The 22,552-nt window shown below is 41.3% G+C and overlaps 1 protein-coding gene across 2 annotated transcripts in view; it reads left to right on the forward strand.

Moving 5' to 3' along the window:
- Window positions 1-232: 232 nt before the first annotated feature.
- Window positions 233-22,552, forward strand: part of ABHD5 (abhydrolase domain containing 5, lysophosphatidic acid acyltransferase) — a 42,408-nt gene continuing 20,088 nt past the window's right edge. The window contains exons 1-2 of one of the 2 annotated variants that reach the window (XM_005891084.3): window positions 233-384; window positions 21,890-21,975. In XM_005891084.3, coding sequence (XP_005891146.1) covers window positions 338-384; window positions 21,890-21,975 — 133 coding nt within the window. In that variant the 5' untranslated portion in view covers window positions 233-337. Of the gene's footprint in view, window positions 385-21,889; window positions 21,976-22,422; window positions 22,540-22,552 lie in introns of those variants that run through there. The other variant, XM_070359155.1, reaches the window with a different exon arrangement.

The following is a 22,552-nucleotide window of genomic DNA, read 5'->3' on the forward strand; positions in this document are numbered from 1 at the left end:
GCACTTGACATTCAAAATCAGCGGATGATGCATTAATACAGTCATTATTGAAGCTGGTTACCACCTAACGCTGCCGGACGAGTCTCACCGGTTTCCTGCAGGTGTACGGTCCCGCCTAGCGCTCAGAGCAGAGCGCGTCAGACAAGATGACGCCGGCGTGGCTGGTGGGTGGGGCGGCATGGCCCGGCACGCGCACGCGCGCTACCGCGCCGTCCTGTCCTGCGAGTGGGCGGGCGACGCATGCGCGGGCGGCAGCCTTAAGGCGGCCGCGGCCCCAAGCATCCCAGTCGGCCTGTCAGCCGGCTAGGAGGTACTGTCTGACAGTGGCGCGGCAGCCATGGCGGCAGAGGAGGATGGGGTGAACTCGGCGGACGCGAGCGAGAGGTCAGTGCAGCGGGGGCTGCGTCTGGCTCGGGCGCGCGGGCAGTGCTAAGGACTCTAACCTGCCCGGTCGTTCGGTTGTCCCTCCCCGGCGCGAATCCGCGCGGCGCGGGGAAGAGAAGCCTCTGGCCCCGCTCTGCCCTCAGCGGGCGCCCTTCGGGTCTGAATGTGACCCCGGCTGCGCCAGGAGGCCGCTTGACCCCCACGCCGACGGGTACCGCGGGGTCGTGTGAGCGGCTCCGCCGGGCGGCCGCGGGAGTGGCTGGGCACCCAGCCCTGCTGAGGTCAGTTTTGCGGCAGAGACGGCTGCGGACCCCAGCCCTGCGCCAGCTGTACCCACGGGCGCTGAGCGGCGTCGCTGCACTTGACTCGAATCACGGGAAACGGCCGAGTCACTCTGTCCGCTTCTGAGCGCGGCTTCCGACCTCAGTTAAGCGCTGCGCTCGGCGCAGCCGGGAGCGAGGGTGAAGTGCAGTCCGGCTGGGTGTCTCCGGAGCCTGAGGAAGGGGCGGCGCTTCCTCGGAGCAGTGGTGGACCGAGAGTCCAGGTTCACCCCAGAAGCCGCGGGTCGGAAGGGGCTGTCGGGGGGAGGCGGAACGCAGAGTAGGGGAAAGGGGCTGGGGGAGTGAGTCTAAGGCTTTAGTTTTCAGAAAATGTGTAATTTACCCGATAGTTTACAGAAAGAGAGTTAACACGATATGGATAGCAAGTTCACTCAATGATCTTTCAAACAGAGATCTTCCTTTGCTTGCAAGTGTTGTGGTTTTACTGGAGAAATGTGTGTGTTTGCTCTTCAGAAGACACATGTGTAGAAACCTTTATGAAAGTGGGAGAAAGATGTCTAGTGGGAAGCTTTTCTAAAGAAATTTTATTCATTGAAGTACAAGTGATTTGCTATATTGTGTTCAGGTGTACATTAAAGTGATTCAGTGCAGGAAAAAAACATATATATATATATATATATATATTCTTTTCAGATTCTTTTCCATTATAGGTTAGTACAAGGTATTGAAAATAGTTCCCTGTGCCGTACAGTAGGTTCTTGTTTATCTGTTTTATTTATAGTGGTGTGTATCTGTTAATCCTAAGCTCCTAATTTATCCCTCCTCCCTTTCCCTTTCGGTATTCATAAATTTGTATTCTATATTTGAGTCTGTTTCTGTTTGTAAATAAGTTCATTTTTATCATTTTTTTTAAAATTTCACATGTAAGGGATATCCTGTGATACCTGTCTTTGATTTTGTTCCGTTAGTATGGTGATCTCTAGGTCCGTCCATGTTGCTGCAAATGACGATTTTTCATTCTTTTTTTAAGGTCAGTGTTCCCTTGTGTGTATGTGTGTATATACGTACACCACATTTTCTTTATTCATTCATCTGTTGATGGACATTTAGGTTACTTTCCTGTCTTCCAGGACTTATAAATAGTGCTACTGTGAATATTGAGGTGCATATATCTTTTGAAATTAGAGTTTTCATCTTTTCTAAATATATCCCCAGGAGTGGGATTGCTGGATCATATGTTCTTTTTAAGGAACCTCCATGCAGTTTTCCATAGTGGCTGCACCAGTTTACATTCCCATCAACAGTTAGAAGGGTTCTAATGAGAAACTTTTTGATATACAAATATATTGTTTATCTTATTGTTTTCTATCTATAGTTTCATGCACTTGGCAGTAGATGAAGAGCAGTTAATTAGTGGAAAAATTACATTGCTATGAACATTATTGTATTATTTCTCAAGGCCAATCATTCAGATTGGAAAGTAAATAAACTTATATGCTAATCCCCCTATGTGTTTAATATTTTGACAACAGTTCTACTTCAGATGCTGGGAGAAATTTGCGTTATGAAACATAACCTAAATGACAGAGGATAATATAAAGTCCCATGATAGATGGGGTGTTTGGAAAGATGACAGAAGGGAAAAGTTGTGAAATACTAGAAACTAGGTTCTTCCCTTGACTTTTGTTTATGAGTCACTCACTTCACTTCACAAATCCGTTGTTTTGGTTTTTGATGAACTTACTTGTTGAGGAAAGGTGCCTAATGTCATGTGATCACAAGTAGGAACCTGTTAGCTTATCACCATCTAGTTCGTCACATTTTTGGCTCTGAGACTACTTTTATGGGGTCTCTTTGGCCTCCATGTTGTTGGGAGGCTTGCGAGTCCAGGGCACAACCAGGAAAGGAATTTGCGGTTTTGGTTGACAGCAGGAGGTCCCTGTAGATAGACTGTAAACTATCCTTAGCAGCTGACCAGTCATAGGCCCTTGCTGGAGGCAGACCTCTTTGGTGCTCTTGATGATACACTTGAGCAGTATCCAGTATATAAGCTGGTGTGGCCTTGTGAACTCTACTAATCAAGTACCTGCTTATGCTGGGTGTTCCATAATGTATTCATATTAAACCTTAAGGTTGAACCTATGTGCTAGGTATTACTGTACCCATTTTTCAGGTGCGACTGCAGCTGGCACTCCACCAGTGAGTAGTGGGAGTAGATTGGAACTCCCTGGGTATCGGGATTTAGTCTAAGGAGCTTTCCCACATCTCTGCTTGCTTCTCACTGGGATTGGGCTTACTAGGATGTTTAGTTCTTATTTCCTTTGCTTCACTGATACTTTGTTATTTAGTCCTTCATTGATACAGAGCTCACTTTAATTTTTTTTTTAATTGGTTAATCAGCAGTCGAACTGTCCCAAGAGCAAAATGGATTGTGAAAAAATTGAAGTCTTTGAATCAAGTTCCTTATTCTTAAGACATTTCAGGTTTAGATGGGGCAATGATATTAACAAAGGAAACAATTATAAAACGGTCATTTGAAGGCTTTTTGTTCTTCACTTGCTAAATCATGTCCAACTCTTTGCAATCCTTTTAACTGTAGCCCCCCAGGTTCCTCTGTCCATGGAGTTTCCCAGGCAAGAATACTGGAGTGAGTTGCCATTTCCTTCTCCAGGGGGTCTTCCGGACTCAGGGATCAAACCCACATATCCTGGTTTGCAGACGGATTCTTTACCACTGAGCCATGCTGAGAAGCCACAAAGGCTTTTTGGAACATTTGATTCTTATCCTTTCCTTCCTAGTGTAGACGGGCATGCCTTGGAGCCATTTGGTTTTCAACATCTAATTCTTTTCAGTTGCAGTACAGTTGAGAAAGCAATATGTAACAAGAGTTAGATAGACGTCTGTTAATTACTGCAAGGTTTGTCCCAGAGAATGTTTACGTATCAGTTGGGTTTAGAGGAAAGCTGTCATGGAATTGCCTGGTTGCAGAGTAGACCATAGACTAGCCAATTTGCAGTGGTGGTCTAGAGTTATTGCTAAAATTTCAGGAATTTTGCCAACAGTTGGCAACTTGAAATCAGTCATGGTGGTTGTGCTTACATCATGGAAATCATCAAATAGTATCAATAAGGGATTTTTCCCCCTTCCTCTCCAGTTGGGTTTACCCTTCTGGATTTTCATTAGAGTTTGATTGTGGTTTTTTGCCTTGGAGATAAGATAGAGAAATCCACTCTCCTATCTTTTAAAAGACTTCTCAGATCAGTGACCCCTCTCTGTTGCCATCTCCCCTTTCCAAATCCTTACCTCTTGACTTCTTAAAAATCACAGAACTCCTCAGTGTCACATTCCAGTGGACTTCTATTTTTCTTAATACTTACCTTTCTTGGGTCCTTTTTAGTGTTTGACACTAAAGATAGCTACTCCCTTTGGAGACTTTTATCAGACATTCTAATTCTTATGACATTTTGCTTCTTGTCTTACCTGAGACCAGTAGTTAATTTTGTTTTTTACCCCCATTCACTCTGAGATTCTGTCTCCGTCTGTGTTTTCATTGTGTTGTTTACTCACAACTGCTTGAGCTATCCTGTCTGTAGGGAGGGCTCAGAACTCCTTAGGATGAAGCCTTCTTCAGTACTCTAGTAATGTTTCTAATTGCATATCAAAATTGCATATCAAATTGTGTATCTAATTGCGTATCAAATTGTGTTTGCAACTGGTTTCTCAAATGTAACAAGTCCCAACCAGGAGCTCATTTGCACCTCCTTCCCTTGAACTAAACCATACAAAAAGCTCAGTGTGTCTCCTTGACTTCCTGTTTTTGTTAGGGTACTTAGGTATTACCCAGATAATCACAATGGTGTGATCACTCACCTAGAGCCAGACATCCTGGAATGTGAAGTCAAGTCGGCCTTAGGAAGCATCACTACGAACAAAGCTAGTGGAGGTGATGGAATTCCAGTTGAGCTATTTCAAATCCTAAAAGATGATGCTGTGAAAGTGCTGCATTCAATATGCCAGCATATTTGGAAAACTCAGCAGTGGCCACAGGACTGGAAAAGGTCACTTTTCATTCCAATCCCAAAGAAAGGCAATGCCAAAGAATGCTCAAACTACTGCACAATTGCACTCATCTCACACGCTAGTAAAGTAATGCTCAAAATTCTCCAAGCCAGGCTTCAGCAATACGTGAACTGTGAAATTCCAGATGTTCAAGCTGGATTTAGAAAAGGCAGAGGAACCAGAGATCAAATTGCCAACATCCTCTGGATCATCGAAAAAGCAAGAGAGTTCCAGAAAAACATCCATTTCTGCTTTATTGATTATGCCAAAGCCTTTGACTGTGTGAATCACAACAAACTGTGGAAAATTCTTCAAGAGATAGAAATACCAGACTATCTGACCTGCCTCTTGAGAAATCTGTATATAGGTCAGGAAGCAACAGGTAGAACTGGACATGGAACAACAGACTGGTTCCAAGTAGGAAAAGGAGTACGTAAAGTTTGTATATTGTCACGTTGCTTATTTAACTTACATGCAGAGTACGTCATGCGAAATGTCAGGCTGGATGAAGCAGAAGCTGGAATCAAGATTGCCGGGAGAAATATCAATAACCTCAGATAGGCAGATGACCCCACCCTTATGGCAGAAAGTGAAGAACTAAAGAGCCTCTTGATGAAAGTGAAAGAGGAGACTGAAAAAGTTGGCTTAAAGCTCAACATTCAGAAAACTAAGATCATGGCACCTGGTACCATCACTTCATGGCAAATAGATGGCGAAACAGTGGAAAGAGTGGCTGACTTTATTTTTGGGGGCTCCAAAATCACTACAGATGGTGACTGCAGCCATGAAATTAAAAGACACTTGCTCCTTGGAAGGAAAGTTATGACCAACCTAGACAGCATATTAAAAAGCAGAGACATGACTTGCCAACACAGGTCCATCTAGTCAAAGCTATGGCTTTTCCAGTAGTCACGTATGGATGTGAGAGTTGGACTATAAAGAAAGCTGAGCACCGAAGAATTGATGCTTTTGAACTGTGGTGTTGGAGAAGACTCTTGAGAGTCCCATGGACTGCAAGGAGATCCAACCAGTCCATCCTAAAGGAGATCAGTCTTGAGTGTTCAATGGAAGTACTGATGTTGAAGCTAAAACTCCAATACTTTGGCCACCTGATGCGAAGAGCTGACTGATTTGAAAAGACCCTGATGCTGGGAAAGATTGAAGGCAGGAGGAAAAGGGGATGACAGAGGATAAGATGGTTGGATGGCATCACCAACTCAATGGACATGAGTTTGTGTAAACTCCAGGAGTTGCTGATTGACAAGGAGGCTTTGTGTGCTTCGGTCCATGGGGTCACAAAGAGTTGGACATGACTGAGCAACTGAAGTGAACTGAACTTAGGTATTTAGATTCTTCTGGTCCTCCAGATTAAGAGATGTGGTACTGTCTTTTCACTCTCCCTCCCCCACCTCCATTGATCCAAACACAGAATTTATTACCATGTCCAGTAGCCTCTAAGTCCAGCCACCTTTCCAGCCCCATTGTCACCTGGGGGCCACTTGGTTCAGACTTTCATTACTCCCTTTTCTAAATTATTGCAGGTTTTAGGTACATGTTCTGTGCCTATGCTTTCCACATAACTTAGGTTTTTTAGTTACTTTTACACCCCCAAGAGGCGCAGTCTTATATGTAGCACAGCCACCCACAGTAGAGGGCTTCCCAGGTTGCTCAGTGGTAAAGAATCTGCTGCCAGTGCAGAAGATGCAGGAAATGTGGGTTCGATTCCTGGATCGGGAAGATCCCCTGGAGAAGGAAATGGCAACTCACTCCAGTATTCTTGCCTGGAAAATTCCTTGGACAGAGGAGCCTGGAGGGCTACAGTCCATGGGGTGGCAAAGAGTCAGACACTGTGAGCACTCATGCAGTCAGTCGCACACACAGTGTGGTCTTATTATAGGTCCTCAGCCTGACTTCCAAGCTCTTTGCAGGCAGTGAAGCTGCTAACTTTGGAGTCTTATTTCCTTCCTGTGCTCTGGGCTCAAGCCAAGCTGTGTCTTTCATTGTTTCCTACACATGTTCCTTGCTTACCTCCCATTTTCCCATGACTTGGTTCAGGTTGATTTCTCTGACCCCAAACAGATGGTGATCTCCCTTCTAAGATCCATGGGTGTTTTCCTACACTTTCTTTATGGCGCCTCCATCATGTCCTGTAGTACCGTTTTTCTGCACTTGTTTTGTCAGATCATTGAAGACAAAGCTTTTGTGTTACTCAAATGTCTGGTTGAGTCCAAAGGGGCTTTATAAATAGAAAATTTCAATAAAATTTTAAGAATTAAACATTTCAACTGTTTTAAATTTATGTTGACACAAACATTATGATAAAAAAAGTCCTAGTACTTGATTACTCATTTTGCAGTTGATTTAAATTTTTTCATTCCGAAATATCAAAGTACATCAATAGATACTGTTATAAGAAATTCAAAGTTTAAATTTGACTAGGATGAGTTTGGGCAGTTAGAATCATAAACGTAAATTATCTCAGAGAATTGTGAATATGGTTCTTCTCCTCGACCTTGGATGAACCAACAGGGAACCATGCTTCACTGTTTTGCCTGTTCTCCAAAGTGCCAGTTACAGACCAGCAAATGCAGATGTCATTCCTGTGACAGAGAACCTAACAGAAGATTTTAAAGTCCCATGGGTGGTACACTTAGTATAAACAACACTGACTAATACCTTTCAGAATCAAATGTGCCTCTGAATGAGTCCTTAAAGCCTGTATTATTATAATAGACATTCAGAAACATTTTATAGTTAGATTTTTGGTCTAATTGCATAGTTCTGTAATTTCTCACTCTTGATTGTGAATCATGAAATAATTGTCTAGAAAAGTGTTTTGTTTTGTTTTTTTCTTAAAGTTTATTCAGTTTGAGACTAGGATCTTTAGTTTTTCATTTTCTTTATATAGTGGATAAACTCATTTCGAAACTAACAACAAAATGTAACTTGGTTTTATTAAGCAATGTAAAATCTAAAAGCTCCACGTGTAGCTTCTTAGTTATGTATGTTGGATGATGATGCTATGTCTGGTTCCCCAGAATGGCTTTCCTACTGTGTGCAAAAAGGTATGAAGCAATTGGGGGAAAAGATTTCCAGCACATGGAAAAAGTTATAGGTTAGGAAAATAACCTTAAAAATTGTACAAAAATATTTTTAAATAGAAAAAAAATGAAGAAAAAAATAGTTACAGGTTAAAAAGTTAAAAGAATGCTAATAATGTGTTGAAATATTAATATATTCAAGAGCCTATGTTGTCATTGATCTAATGGTTATGATAATTTGCTTCCCTAGTATCATTTATTTAAAATAAAGTGCCATGTTAATCATTTAAATTATGACTTGTGTGAGACATACTCCTTTTTTTTTTCTTCTTCTTCTTCTTTTCCTGGGCAGGATTTAAGAAGTCATTTCCCAGGAGAAAAAGGTCTTTATTTGCCCAAGGGTTATCATTTTCAGTCTGGAAGTTTTCAGTCATTCACTGGTTAAGGAATTATTTCAGAGGAATACATATATTCATAACTCTAATCAGTTTGGATATTTATAATAAAAATGAAAACCTCATAGTTTCTCTAAGTGAGGTAGATAGAACACTTGCTTAGAGTAGCTTATAGAGAGCAGTAATAAACATAGTTTTCTTTCTTGATGGTACCAGTCAGTATAGGCCATTTTAAACAAACCTGTAATATAATGAAATTCTCTTTACTTGTAACCTAATTAGAAATGTTATTTAAGTAGCCAAAACTATGTGGAAACTGACCAGACTTCTGTATATTTTCTTCAGAATACTTTGAAACCTTTTTCACTGTTTCACAATATTTACGGTTTGTGCAATTCATATTTAGTAATACTATGGATACTCAAATGCCTTAGAGAAGAAAACAGGAATTACTAGGAAACTTAAATGTTGATAGCCTAGGATACAAGTACAATGTTAATGCTATTTTTAAAAAAAGAGAGAGAGAGAAAGAGTACATAGAAAATTCAGGGGAAAAGTTTCAGTTTTTTTTTTAGAACTCGGGATACTTAAAATCAGATTCTTGAGTTAACAAACTGTTCATATGCTAAGCACATCTTATTTGGCTTTCCTTAGAGTTGCCACCTTTGGTATAGTGTTTTAAAGCTTTTCTTACTCAGAAGTCTGCTCACTAAAAGTATTGTTTACATGTTACAGGTTGCAAAGCAAGTTTATTTAGTATTTTGTTTAGATGCTTTAGGGCTTGAGTCATCAGCCTTCCTAATGAGGTTGGCTCTCAATAGATAAGTCAGTGTATGATAAAATCTTCCTGATGCCACAGATAGATAGAGTCCCTATTGTGAATGTCTTATCTTTATACTACAGCTGACACTTTTCATCTCTTCTGAAATCAGGGCCTCAGCAACGTATGATGGTGTTAACTGTTTATCTGCTTATTAGAGACGTTAATTTTTGCTTTTCTATGTATTTCCCAAGGTTCTGAGGAGGCAGCCCTGTATCTTGTTCACTGTATCATGGCCATGGTAAATTGAATTGTTCTTTTGGATTTTGTGCCCTCAGAAGTATGGCTGGACATCTGACAAACTTCAGACTGTGTGCTTAGTTTCAATCTCAGTCTTGCACACAGTAAGCCGAGAAATGCAAAAAGAACTCTGAATGGCATAGGAGATTTTGTGGAAGAGGCAAAGGGTTTCTTTGAAGATGAGGTCAATTTACCCCAAAGAGAGGAAGTGAGGTTGGATGGGTGTTTTAGAGAGTTGAATCATAGAGGTTGCCAGCTAAGGTGTGGGAACTCATGAGCAAAAGCTTATAAACTGAAGGGAGGAAAAGGTAGACCCTTGCTGTCACTCTTTAAAAATGTGCTTTTGAGCCTATTATGCGCTAACACTCAATCCTGTAGAATAACTCTAAGAAAAAAATTAAGGCACTTTATATAAAACATTGTCATCTAGTTAAGGCAAAAACTGATTAGACAGAAACACGAGGGCCAAGGAGGAGAGGTATCTTTACAATTCCATTAACAGTGGAGATAAACTTTTACTGTATTTTGTTAAATATATATTTTTCAGTTTAAGTACACTTTAGAAAAACTCCACTTAAAAAAAATTATCTACTTTGTTGAAAAAGCTGCTGTAAAAAACCTGGAGAGTTATTATTGGCCCCTCTTGTGGTTGAAGAGCCCTTGTTTTTAATGTAATGCAATAAAAAGCCTTGCAAACATAAAAACATTATTTTGCCCCTTCTGTTTGAGTTAAGGCAATCACTGGGAGGCAAAATGCATAGACAAGACAATCGTACCCCTTAAAAATTGGTTTTGTGGTGATTGATGAATAGGTGAAGGTAGGCATGATTCCTATATTAACGGCTGCCATGTCACATTTTAAACTCTAGTGCCTTGTGCATAGTAGGCATTCAGAAACTGAAATTTTTTATATATAATTTGAATACTGAAACAAAGATTGCATTTGTGTTTCCTCTGCCCCAATGTGTCTATGTTGTGAGGGGGAACAATAGTAGATTATACTTCATTTTACTTGTATTTGTTGTTTTTGTTGTAGAGAGAAAGAAAAGTCACTCAGTCATGTCTGACTCTTTGAGACCCCATGGATACCAGGCTCCTCTGTCCATGCGATTTTCTAGGCAAGAGTACTGGAGTGGGTTGCCATTTCCTTCTCCAGGGAACTTCCCGACCCAGGGATCGAACCCAGGTCTCCCACGTTGTAGACAGATGCTTTACCGTCTGAGCCACCACTGGCCTCTGATTCTCTTTGGCCAAGAACTGTGCTGTTATTGAGGGGTATTTGCTGGAAAAAATTAATGAAATTGAGTTGTGAGTAACTTCCTATTGGTACTAATTCATGTACTTGTGGCTAGACATAGGTGTTGATGACCATCTTGTCAAGAACTTTTTTTTTTAATTTTAAGCTCTGAAGAGCATGAGATTCTTTTAGTTGCCTGTTAAGCTGCAACTAAAAAACAATAGTTCTAGTTGCAGCTTAGCAGGCAGTTGAATAAATTGAAAATTTCATTGCTGAAGACTTGAGTTGTTTTTCCTTTATAATTTATCAGTAGTTTACATATTTGCAAATAATCTGATAGTAGTAATGCTTTCTGTTATCTTGATACCTTGATAATAAGTTATAGGTAGCATTTGTCAGAGATGCCTAGAGGTCTTGCTGCTCCTAAACTAAGTCACTTCAGTCGTGTCCAACTCTGTACGACCCCATAGACAGCAGCCCACCAGGCTCCTCCATCCATGGGATTTTCCAGGCAAGAGCACTGGAGTGGGGTGCCATTGCCTTCTCCGGCTTAGAGGTCTTACCTCCTGTTAATTCAGAAGCTTTGAAACTGGTTGCAGAGAATGTTAGGTTGGAGCCTCATTTTAATATAGGCTGTTATGGATATTCTGTTCTATCCTTTTTTATTACTGAGGCATAATTGACATATATCTTTGTATTTGTTTCAGGGGTATAACATAATGATTTGGTATTTTTATATATTGTGAAATGATCATCACAGTCCTAGTCTAGTTAACCATGCAAAGTTATAGAATTTTTTTCTTGTGATGACAGCTTTTTTAGATTTGCTCTCTTAGTAGCTTTCAAATATACAGTACAGTATCAGTAACTATGGTTGCCATGCTATACATTGCATCCCCATGACTTATTTTATAGCTTATTTTATGGCTTACTTATTTTATAGCTTATTTATACTTTACTCCCTTCACCCATTTTTCCCACTCTCCTCCTCTGTCAACCGCCAGTTTACCTCTGAGCTTTATTGTTGTTATAGTTGTTTTGAAAGATTCCACATGTAAGTGAAATCATATGAATTTGTCTTTCTCTGTCTGACTTAATTCACTTAGCATGATACCCCTAGGTTCACCCATGTGGTACAGATGTTAATATTTCACTCTTTATGGCTGAATAATATTCCATTATGCATATGTTTTGTGTAACGTACACTCTTTCTCTATCAGTTTGTTGATGAACACTTAGGTTTTTTTCCATATCTTGGCCATTGTATTATAGACAATGCTTCAGTGAACACTGGGGTGCATATATCTTTTCAAGTTACTTTTTTTTGTCTTCAGATAAATACCCAGAAGTGGAACTGCTGGATTCTAGGGTAGTTTTATTTTTTGAGGAAACTTCATACTGTTTTCCACCAACAGTGTGCAAGGGTTCCTTTTTCTCCATATTATCTCTAACATTTTTTCTTTCTTACCTTTTTGATACCAGCCATTCTAACAAGTGTGAGAGGATATCTCATTATGGTTTTGATTTACATTTTTCCAATGTTAGTGATCTGAGCATCTTTTCATCTGTCTGTTTGCCATCTGTATGTTGTCTTTGGCAAAACGTGTATTCAGATCCTCTGCCCATTTTTTAACTGGACTTTTTTTTTTCACTGTTGAGTTGCATGAGTTCTTTATGTATTTTGGATATTACCTCTTATCAAATTTATGATTTTCAGATATTTTCTCCCATTTTGTAGGTTGCCTTTTCGTTTTGTTGAGGGTTTCCTTTGCTGCGCAGAAGCTTTTTAGTTTGATGTAGTTGCACTTGTTTATTTTTGCTTTCGTTGTGTTCTTTAAAAACTGATACCTGAGTGTTTGGCTTCCAATCAGCCTAAATCTAGGTGCTGACTGAGATCCTCCCCTTTGGGACCCTGTGTTGGCATACCCTCAACTACTGGGAACTAGTAAAAATAAAATTAGCTTCTTGGACAATCACAAAGGGTTGAAAGACAGCCAGGAGCTAGGGCAGGGCTGAACACTAAGATTCATCTCTTGCAACCAACTCTTTACCCTTTCGGAGAAGTGATTGTTTTTCATCTAATGCATAGAAACCAACACAGAGAATCAAGCAAAGTGAAGAAACAAAGGAATATGTTTCAAACGAAAAAACATGATAAAACCTCAGAGGGGGAAAAAACCCTACAGAAATAGAGATAAGTGCTATAGGACCACAGTCATAAGCCTCCCTACTGTCCCCGGATCTGGAGGTGTCCTCTGGGCAGCAGTCAAACAAATCAGGGCTCCAGAGGATTGGACGAGCTCCCTTCTGGAGGATGCTGGTGAGCTATAGCATGGCAGAGGGTGAGTGTAAAAAGGCATCCCCCAGCCTGTGCTCCGTGAACGCACCTCTGTAGTTGCTCATGTGTGCCACACCAGAAACCTGCTTCTGAGGCCAAAACTCCTGGACAAATAAACAGGCCTCTTCTGAGAGAGAGGTGGGGTGCGTTTTGTCTGTGTTGGTGTCCTGGGGGTGATAGTCTTCAAGAACTGTCTCTGTGATTGTTACAGCCCCACGGCACCCAGGAACACAAGCCCCTCTGACTGCCAGAGCCAGGGGAAAGAAGGGGTGTCCTCTGGATAGCAGACCTAAAAACTGGGTCACCAAACAGAAGATGGCAGGGAGCAGGAAGATGATGTCCACCAGTCTCCATCCCTGGGGAGCATCCCAGCAGGCCCCTGCCCCTTCTGCCGTCGCTTTAAGACTAGGAATTGAGTCTCTCACATGAAGCCGGGGTGCTTTCAGGGGGCTGCTTCTGGGCTGGGCCCTGGTGCCTGTGAGGCTACACACAAGCCCTTTGAGAACCGTTCTTTGGTATCCACACCCCACGTGTGTCATGGCCTTGAGCCTTAAAACCAGACGTTTTGGGGCTCATCTTTCAGGTGCCAGTCTTCAAAGCCAGGGAGCCCTATGTGAGTTATGAGCTGTTTGCTCCTCAGGGAGAAGCTCTGGGTTTTGCGTTACCTCCTTATTGTGGGTAGCTGCACTATATAGTCAGAGAAGGCAATGGCACCCATTCCAGTACTCTTGCCTGGAAAATCCCATGGACGGAGGAGCCTGGTGGGCTGCAGTCCATGGGGTCACTAAGAGTCGGATACGACTGAGCAACTTCACTTTCACTTTTCACTTTCATGCACTGGAGAAGGAAATGGCAACCCACTCCAGTGTTCTTGCCTGGAGAATCCCAGGGACGGTGGAGCCTGATGGGCTGCTGTCTATGGGGTCACACAGAGTCGGACACGACTGAAGTGACTTAGCAGCAGCAGCAGCAGCATTTATGGTGAGATTGTCTCAGCCTTTCCCACCTGCTTCGAAGTGGTTTCTCTCTGGTTTCCCCCTTTTATGGAGGGCTTGCTCAGCCAGCTTTTAGGTTGTTGTCAGAGGAGACTGTTCCATCTATAGCTGTGGATTCAGTGTATGCGTGGGGGAGATGAGAGTGGGATCTTCCATTTAGAACTGGAACCCCAGCATTCCTCTTTTCACATATTGTCTCCACAGTATAACCCACCTGCCGTGAAAACCTGACCAAGTAAGTACATTGGCTTATGTTGTTCAGTCGCTCAGTCATGTCTGACTCTTTTGTGGCCCCATGGACTGTAGCCCGCTAGACTCCTCTGTCCATGGGATTTCCCAGGGGAGGATACTGGAATGGGTTACCATTTCCTGCTCCAGGGGATCTTCCTGAAGCAGGGATCGAACCTGAGTCTCTTGCATCTCCTTGATTGGCAGGTGGGTTCTTTACGCCCTGAGCTACCTGGGAAGCTCACACCTGCTTAGAGTCCTGTCCTGTAATCCTCTGTGTGTATGTGTGTTCATATGCACACATACATACATAGTTATGAAACTTACTATGAAGTCTTTATATCTAAAGACAAGAAGAAATTTGACTAGCAGATAAAAAGGAAAAATTTATGTATATGAAGAAATAAGTGTGAAGCACCAGGCTTCTGATCACCTTCCTAAATTGTTTATTCTGTTGATTACCCTTTTCTTGACTGACCTTTTTGCACTGACATTTGTTTGTTTTTTGTTTTGTTTTGGGAGGTTCAGGCCTGTAACTTGCCCACGTCCTATCTTCTAATGAGAACCTGTGGTACTGGAGGTGCTCTCTGCCTATAGAAACGATCCTCATTTGCCTTCCTTCATCTGCTTCTTTTATTTCTTATGACCAAGGCCTTCATTTCACACACACAGTTATGAAGCACTCACATGGCCATCAGCCGGTTAGTGTTTTTGGCACTGGCATTATAAGAATGATGTTAAACGTGGGTTTAGCATTCATTACGCTCACAGTGCAATAGGGCAGATAAATAACGTAAACAAGTAACCAGAGCAATAATACTAACTGTATATGTGACAAGGGTCAGAGGAGTGACTAATGACGCTTGGCATCAGGATCAGGGACAGTAAGTATCTCAGAAAAGACAAGGTGTTCTGGACAGAGGCAGAGCCACAGAGGCATAAAATATTATGAAATTTGGGGAGTTATGAGGTACTGAAAAAGTACAGTGTGAAAAGACAAGATGGGGAGAGGTTAATCTATGGATGGAATGTGAAGCATTTTCTGCGCGGCTCTAAGGAATATGACTTTGTTCTATAGGTAATGACAACTCCTCAGACGTTTTAAGGAATGTGGTCGCCTGAGAAAAAAAGAGTTTTGAAGTCACTCAGTTCAAGTCACACCTCTATGTCGTTTACTTACAGATGGCATCACCGACTCAGTGGACATGGGTTTGGGTGGACTCCGGGAGTTGGTGATGGACAGGGAGTCCTGGCGTGCTGCGGTTCATGGGATAGCAAAGAGTCGGACACGACTGTGCAACTGAACTGAACTGAACTGAATTTGCTAGTGGTATACTCTTGGGCTTTTTGCTTGACATTTCTGAACCTCAGTGTTCACATCTGTGAAATGGGTATAGCCTGAACTGAGAGTATCTTGGATTGGGAGTGACTTAATCATTCAGCAAACTTTATTTATTGAGCACCTGTTATACATAATGCCTAGAGAAATTTTATAGGGAAGGGAAATGCAGTAGGATGAGCCTACAAACCCTAGAAAAATGGGGTAGATGCTGTATCACCCTATTCAGAACTTAGCATGTTTTTCTATTCAATGTTATTCTTTTCTTTTTTAAAGATTTGTTGTTGTTGTTGTGAACCATTATGAAAGTCTTTATTGAATTTGTCACATTATTGCTTCTGTTTTATGTTGTCATTTTTTGGCCACAAGGCATGTGGGGTCTGAGCTCCCCAACCAGGGATTGAACCCACACCCCTGGCATTAGAAGGTGAAGTCTTAACCACTGGACCATTACCAAAGTCCCTCACAGCTATTCTTACTCCTGTATTCTCTATTGTTATTGGTGGCATCTCAGACAGAAACCTAGGAATCCTCTAGTATCCCTTCTTTGTAACCAATTATCAAATTCAGACTGTTTACCTTTTTTTTTTTTTTTTTTGGTGTAAAATTTTATTATGATGAAATACACTTAAGTTTTTATGTATTCATTTGCTGAATTTTGACTTACATGCATACATCCATGTAACCCAATTGTATATTAAGATGGAGAGCTTCACAGTCATCCACTTCTAATTCATTGCAAGCAGTACACTTAAGGTGAAGCAAAAAACTTCATATCATGAATGTGTATTAATATGCTAGGTATTGGGATAGAAACTGAGCATTCAGTGAGTCCTTACCTTCAGAGATCTTTCAGTTAGGTGAGGATACTGATGAATAAATGTGAGCTTGAGGACACAACTTGAGAATTAAGAAAATAGAGCTTGATTACAGGAGTCCATCCTGCCACCTTGATCTAACCCTTTTTTGGGTATGTGGGAGAAATGGAATCTAATCTGAGGTTGATAAGAGTCTAATGAATCATGGGAAGAAGGGGAGAGGTGTATTCCAAGGATATTCAGGTCCAGGAAGCAAGAGGACAGGGAATGTTATATGTCTAGAGGACAGAGAATAAGAAATGCCAAAACTGCCATTAAAGCTTCAAGTGAAAGGCTGAAGCAGGGCTGCAGTTCCCAGTGCAGGTCATCTAGAAGCAGCCTTACCTTTGAGACAAGCAGTTTATGTAAAATGACGATTCTCTGTCAATTCTTATCTTTGCGCTCCCTCTGAACCTCATATAAAACTCTTATTTTATGCCTCATCAATGTTAGTGAATCATAGCTATTGTTGTCAGTATAATATCAACTACTGTTTATTGAGTGTATTTACTCTATCTTGGAACATACTTCCTGCTTCAGAAGACATGTGGCAGTGGGAAGGCATGTAGTAGGGGCACAGGTAACTGGAGTACTGCTGCTCGGGTGAGGAATACCAGCAGCCACGGGAACCGTGAGAGACTAGGAAAGAGTTTTTCCCTTAGAGCCTACATTGGGAGGGTGGCCTTGCCAGCAGCTAGGTTTCAGCCCAGTGACACTGAATTCAGACTTTGGGTCTCCAGAGCTGTGACAGAATGAATTTCTGTGGCTTAAGCATGTGGTAATTTGTTAGAGCAGCCATTGGAAACAGTGCCCTTGTCACCTCGCCACATGCATGGCATACTTCATTATGTACATGTGCTCATGCCTTTCTTACACGGGGACTGCCTGAACCACCACTGCAGCTTTCGAAATATCCTCTGGTTTCGGTTCAAGATGGTGGAGTAGAAGGCTGTGTGCTCATCTCCTCCTGCGAGAGCACCAAAATTGCAACTAGCTGTTGAACAGCCATCAACAGGAGGATGCTGGAACCCACCAAAAGAAAGATACCCCACATCCAAAGACAAAGAAGAAGTCACAGCAAGATGATAGGAGGGGGGCGATCACAATAAAATGAAAATCCCAAACCCACCAGGTGGGTGATCCACAGACTAGAGAATAATAATGCCAATGAAGTTCTCACACTGTTGTGAAGGTTCTGAACCCTACATGAGGCTTCCCAGCCTGGGGATCTGACAAAGGGAATCTGGCCTTGAGGGCCAGCGGGATTCAATTATAGCCTTTCCAGAGGACTGAGGGAAAACAGACTCCAGTCTTTGAGGGCACAAACAAAATTTTGAACACACGAAGACCCAGAGGAGAGCAGCAGTAACCCCACCGGAGACTGAACCAAAACTAGTGTTGGAGGGCCTCCTCTGGAGGTGTGGGTTGGAGGGGCTCACTTCAGGAATGGGGGCACTGGAAGGGCCCCCTTGGCGTAAAGCCTCTTGGAGTTCACCATTAATCCTACCATAGAGTCTGTAGACCCCAGGGCTGGGTTGCCCCAGGCCAAACAACTACCAGGGAGGGAGTGCAACCCTACTTATCAGCAGATAATTGGGTTAAAGCTTTACTGAGCAAGGCCCTGCTTGCCAGAGTAAGACCCAATTTTTCCCATGCCAGTCCCACCCATCAGGAAGCTTACACAAGCCTCTTAGCCTCACCCATCAGAGGACAGACAGAAGCACAGTTTTGCAGCGGCTGAAACAAAAACTGTATTACAGAAAGTTAACCACGATGAAAAAGCAGAAAGTTATGTCCCAGATGAAGGGACAAGATAAAACCCCAGAAAAACAACTAAATGAAGTGGAGATAGGTAACCTTCCAGAAAAAGAATTCAGAATAATGATAGTGAAGAAGATCCAGGATCTTGGGAAAAGAATGGAGGCAAAGATTGAGAAGATACGAGAAATGTTTACCAAGGACTTAGAAGAATTAAAGAACAAGCAAACAGAGATGAAGAATACACTGCTACTGCTAAGTCGCTTCAGTCGTGTCCAACTCTATACGACCCCATAGACGGCAGCCCACCAGGCTCCCCCATCCCTGGGATTCTCAAGGCAAGAACACTGGAGTGGGTTGCCATTTCCTTCTCCAATGCATGAAAGTGAAGAGTGAAAGTGAAGTCGCTCAGTCGTGTCCGACTCTTAGCAACCCCATGCACTGCAGCCTACCAGGCTCCTGCATCTAGAAGGAACCAATAGCAGAATAACTGAGGCAGAAGAATGGATAAATGAACTTGAGGACAGAATGGTGGAAATCACTGCCACAGAAGAGAATATAGAAAATAGAATGAAAAGAAATGAAGACAGCCTAAGAGACCCTCTGGGACTACATTAAACACACCTGCATTCACACTGTAAGGGTCCCAGAAGGAGAAGAGAGAGAGAGAGGACCTGAGAAAATATTTGAAGAGATAATAGCTGGAAACTTCCCAAACATGGCAAAGCAAATAGTCAACCAAGTTCTGGCAGCACAGAGAGTCCCAGGAAGGATAAATCCAAGGAGGAACACACTGAGACACATAGTGATCAAACTGACAAAATTTAAAGACAGAGATAAAATATTAAAACTGAAAAGGAAAAAAATGACAAATAACATACATGGGAATCCCCATCAGGCTGTCAGCTGATTTCTCAGCAGAAACTCTACAAGCCAGAAGGAAATGGCATGATAGATTTAAAGTGATGAAAGGGAAGAACCTACAACCAAGGATACTCTACCAAGCAAGACTCCTTCAGATTTGATGGAGAAATCAAAATCTTTTCAGACAAGCAAAAGTTAAGAGAATTCAGCAGCACCAAACCAGCGTTACGACAGATGCTAAAGGAACTTCTCTAGGCAGGAAACAGTAGAAGGAAAAGACTTACAAGAAATAGACCCAAAACAATTAAGAAAATGGTAATAGGATCATGCTGCTGCTGCTGCTAAGTCGCTTCAGTCGTGTCCGACTCTGAAGGCCACCAGGCTCCCCCGTCCCTGGGATCCTCCAGGCAAGAACACTGGAGTGGGTTGCCATTTCCTTCTCCAATGCATGGAAGTGAAAAGTGCAAGTGAAGTCGCTCAGTCGTGTCCGACTCTAGCGACCCCATGGACTGCAGCCTACCAGGCTCCTCCGTCCATGGGATTTTCCAGGCAAAAGTACTGGAGTAGGGTGCCATCGCCTTCTCCAAATAGGATCATGCATATCGATAATTACCTTAAATGTAAATGGATTAAATGCACCAACCAAAAGGCTGGGTGGATGCAAACATGTGCATGTATGCCCTTCCACTTACCACACCACTCTGCTCGACCCTCCCTCAATTGTATGTAATTATTTTATATTGTTAATCATGTTCCAATTATGGCTTGCAGTCGTAATTATCTTTTATTTTTTGTCTATTTTATTGTGAAAACTGATAAATATCTTTTACTATTGTGATTATATAACTATGATCACAGTATTACTCACTTAATACTATGTATCATGATTGATCAACAGGAAAATAATAGAACTCTGTATCACCAAAACTAGGATCCAGTAGAAGAACCTGTCATCACTTTTTAAAATCCAGATGCATATCAGAATTATCTTGAAATTTTTTGAAAAGTGCAAATGGTCAGGTATTGCTTTTTTTCTCCACAGCTCCAGATATGTTTCTAATGAGCAGTCATGTTTAAAAATAACTGGACTATATGATGATCTTTTATCTAGTTTGTTTCATTTTTTCTGTTTCATATTCAGTGCTCCCATTTCATTTAGTTTATGTTCTCCAGTTTCTCCATCTCTTCTTTTTTGGGGGGATGTTCTTTCTTGAGCCTTTATCAAGTGTAGTAGAAAAGCTTTTGTATACATATATATATATATATATGTATGATATATGTATTTGATAAACATGAATTTTTGCCTAATTGGAAAAATTATGACATTTTGATTCTATTTGTTTGACTTAGTATGAATAGAATGCTAGATTTCTAATTAAAAAATAGATATGCAACAAGCAACAAAGGTTTACTGTATAACATAGGGAACTGTAGTCAATATCTTGTAATAACCTATGATGGAAAATAAATTCAAAAATAAAATGTGTGTATTTGTATACCTTGTATACCTGATTACCTTGCTGTGCACCTGAAGCATTGTAAGTCCACTATACCTCAATAAAATATATTTTTTTAAAAAAAAGAAAGAAACACCCTATTTTTGAAGATCCAGTCCAAAAACAACATCCTGATCCCTTTAGGGAGAATAAATCACTGTTAGCTCTGTTTGGTAACTGATACGCCTGAAGTGAATAGAATAGTTCCGTAAAGATAGTGTGTGCTTAATAAGTAACTGTAGAGTGAGCTCATTCTATCATGTATTAGAATTGTTGGGTCTCCTGTTTCTTACATTAGATTTTTTTTGCTTTTTTTATTTTTAAAATTGAGATATAATTAACATGTTACATTGTTAAGTTCAAGATATACAGTGTGTTGATTTATCCATTTATATATTGCAGCATGATTCCCACCATAGCTTGGCTATCACCTCTACCACATCACACAATTCTCTTTTTTGTGTGTGGTAAGAACATTTAAGATCTAGTCTCTTAGTTACGAAGTCTACAGTACAGTATTGTTGACTATAATCACTATGCCATGCATTCAATCTCCAGGACTTATTCATCTTCTAGTTGTAAGTTCTTACCCTCACCTGGTTTAATTTTTCCTTATTCCTCACCTTCTTGTCTCCATCCCTGTTGCCCGAGCCTTCATTCTGGCTGTCGAGTCTCTTCTGGAATCTGCTTCGTCTTCTCGAATTCATTTCCTCTCATGAGAAAGGTCACACTTTAAGCGATACTGGTAGGTGCTGAGCTCTTGGGGACTGTCAGGTGACCGCTGATGCCCCGCGTCGTGCCAGGATGTGCCTACGTTCTGCTGCTGAGTCAGGATCTGAAGGCTTCTCCTCTGTTTGCTTTGCTACAAGCCTCACTGTGCCTTTCCTCACCTCTTGCCCAAGGCCTGCTTGCTTGTTCTCTCTCTAGCTATCTTCTCCAGATGCCTGGGACATTCTCATCATTTGCTGTTTGCTGGAATCCAAAGCTTTTAATAGTTAACTGGGTCATGCTATGGTAGATTGAACATGGGCCCGACCTCTGCGTTTGTTTTAGGAATGTGTTCTACTCTTAACCATAAGATTTGAAGCCTTTTTTTTTTTTTTTAATCTCATTCTTTAATAAGGTTTCTCTTCTCTCTGCCCTCATAGAAAGTGTGTTTTATATTTGCTGTGAATCTGCCATTGAAATGATCGAACTCATGGTCTTTGACTTTCTGTACTTCCACCCTGATGAGAAACTGTCTTGCAGTGGGGTGGGGGGATGCCTTTTTTCTCTTTTCTTGTTCTGTCCATTTTTAGTCTACTTGACTGTGTGGAGTGTGACTATCCGTGAAGGTAAGATGGACTTTGAGATCTACATGGAGGTTCTCAGGTTGAAGGTCTCCGTATCTCAGTTCTCTATCACAGTGCTATGTACCTATTTGGTGAATTTGTCACCTGCAGACAGCTTCCTCATCACACAGTGAACTTTCTATTCTGCTTTTCTTCTCCCTGGGCAACAGTTGGGAGTTGAGAATAGCATGAACTCACCTCTTTGTATTTTGTTTTGATGCTCTAGGTCAGGATGGCTAACTGGTTGGCTTCCCACATGGTGCCCTACATCAACCTCACACCTTAAAGAAGCTGAAGAGAAAATTTTAAAATGTAAGGTTTTCTTCTTATAAGTGAACTGAGCCACTTACTAAAATAGGTCCAATATACTGCATTGTCTTGAAACTGAAGATAAGATTCTGTGGTGTGTTAGTTGTTGGCAAAAGAACTTTTTTTTTCCTTTTTCATGTCATCAGTAAGTGTGTAAGTGTGGAAAGAAGGCAAGGGTTCTCAAACCTTTTGTCTTGAGGTCCTTTTATACTCTTTAATTAAGAAGTACCCCGAGGGTCTTTGTTTAGTGGTTATAGCTATCAATAGTTACTGTATTAAAAATTAAAACTGTATAAATTAAACTATGATAACTTATCAATTTACTTTAAAACCCTAGCAATAAATGCAGTTTAAATAACGTTTTCTAAAAATAGCTACTTTCTGAACAAATGTATCAAGACAAGTAACATTGTTTATAAGTTTACAGATCTGTTTAATGTCTGGCTTAAGGTAAGGCCCCTGGATGCCATATGTGCTTCTGCATTTAGACTGTTGGTCATCACTTACCATGTGTTCTCTGGAAGGCTCCACTGTATACCCATCAGAGAATGAGAGTGGAAAAGACAGGTAAAGTCTGAGA

The sequence above is a fragment of the Bos mutus genome, chromosome 22 (assembly GCF_027580195.1).
Source record: "Bos mutus isolate GX-2022 chromosome 22, NWIPB_WYAK_1.1, whole genome shotgun sequence".
Lineage (NCBI taxonomy): Eukaryota > Metazoa > Chordata > Mammalia > Artiodactyla > Bovidae > Bos > Bos mutus.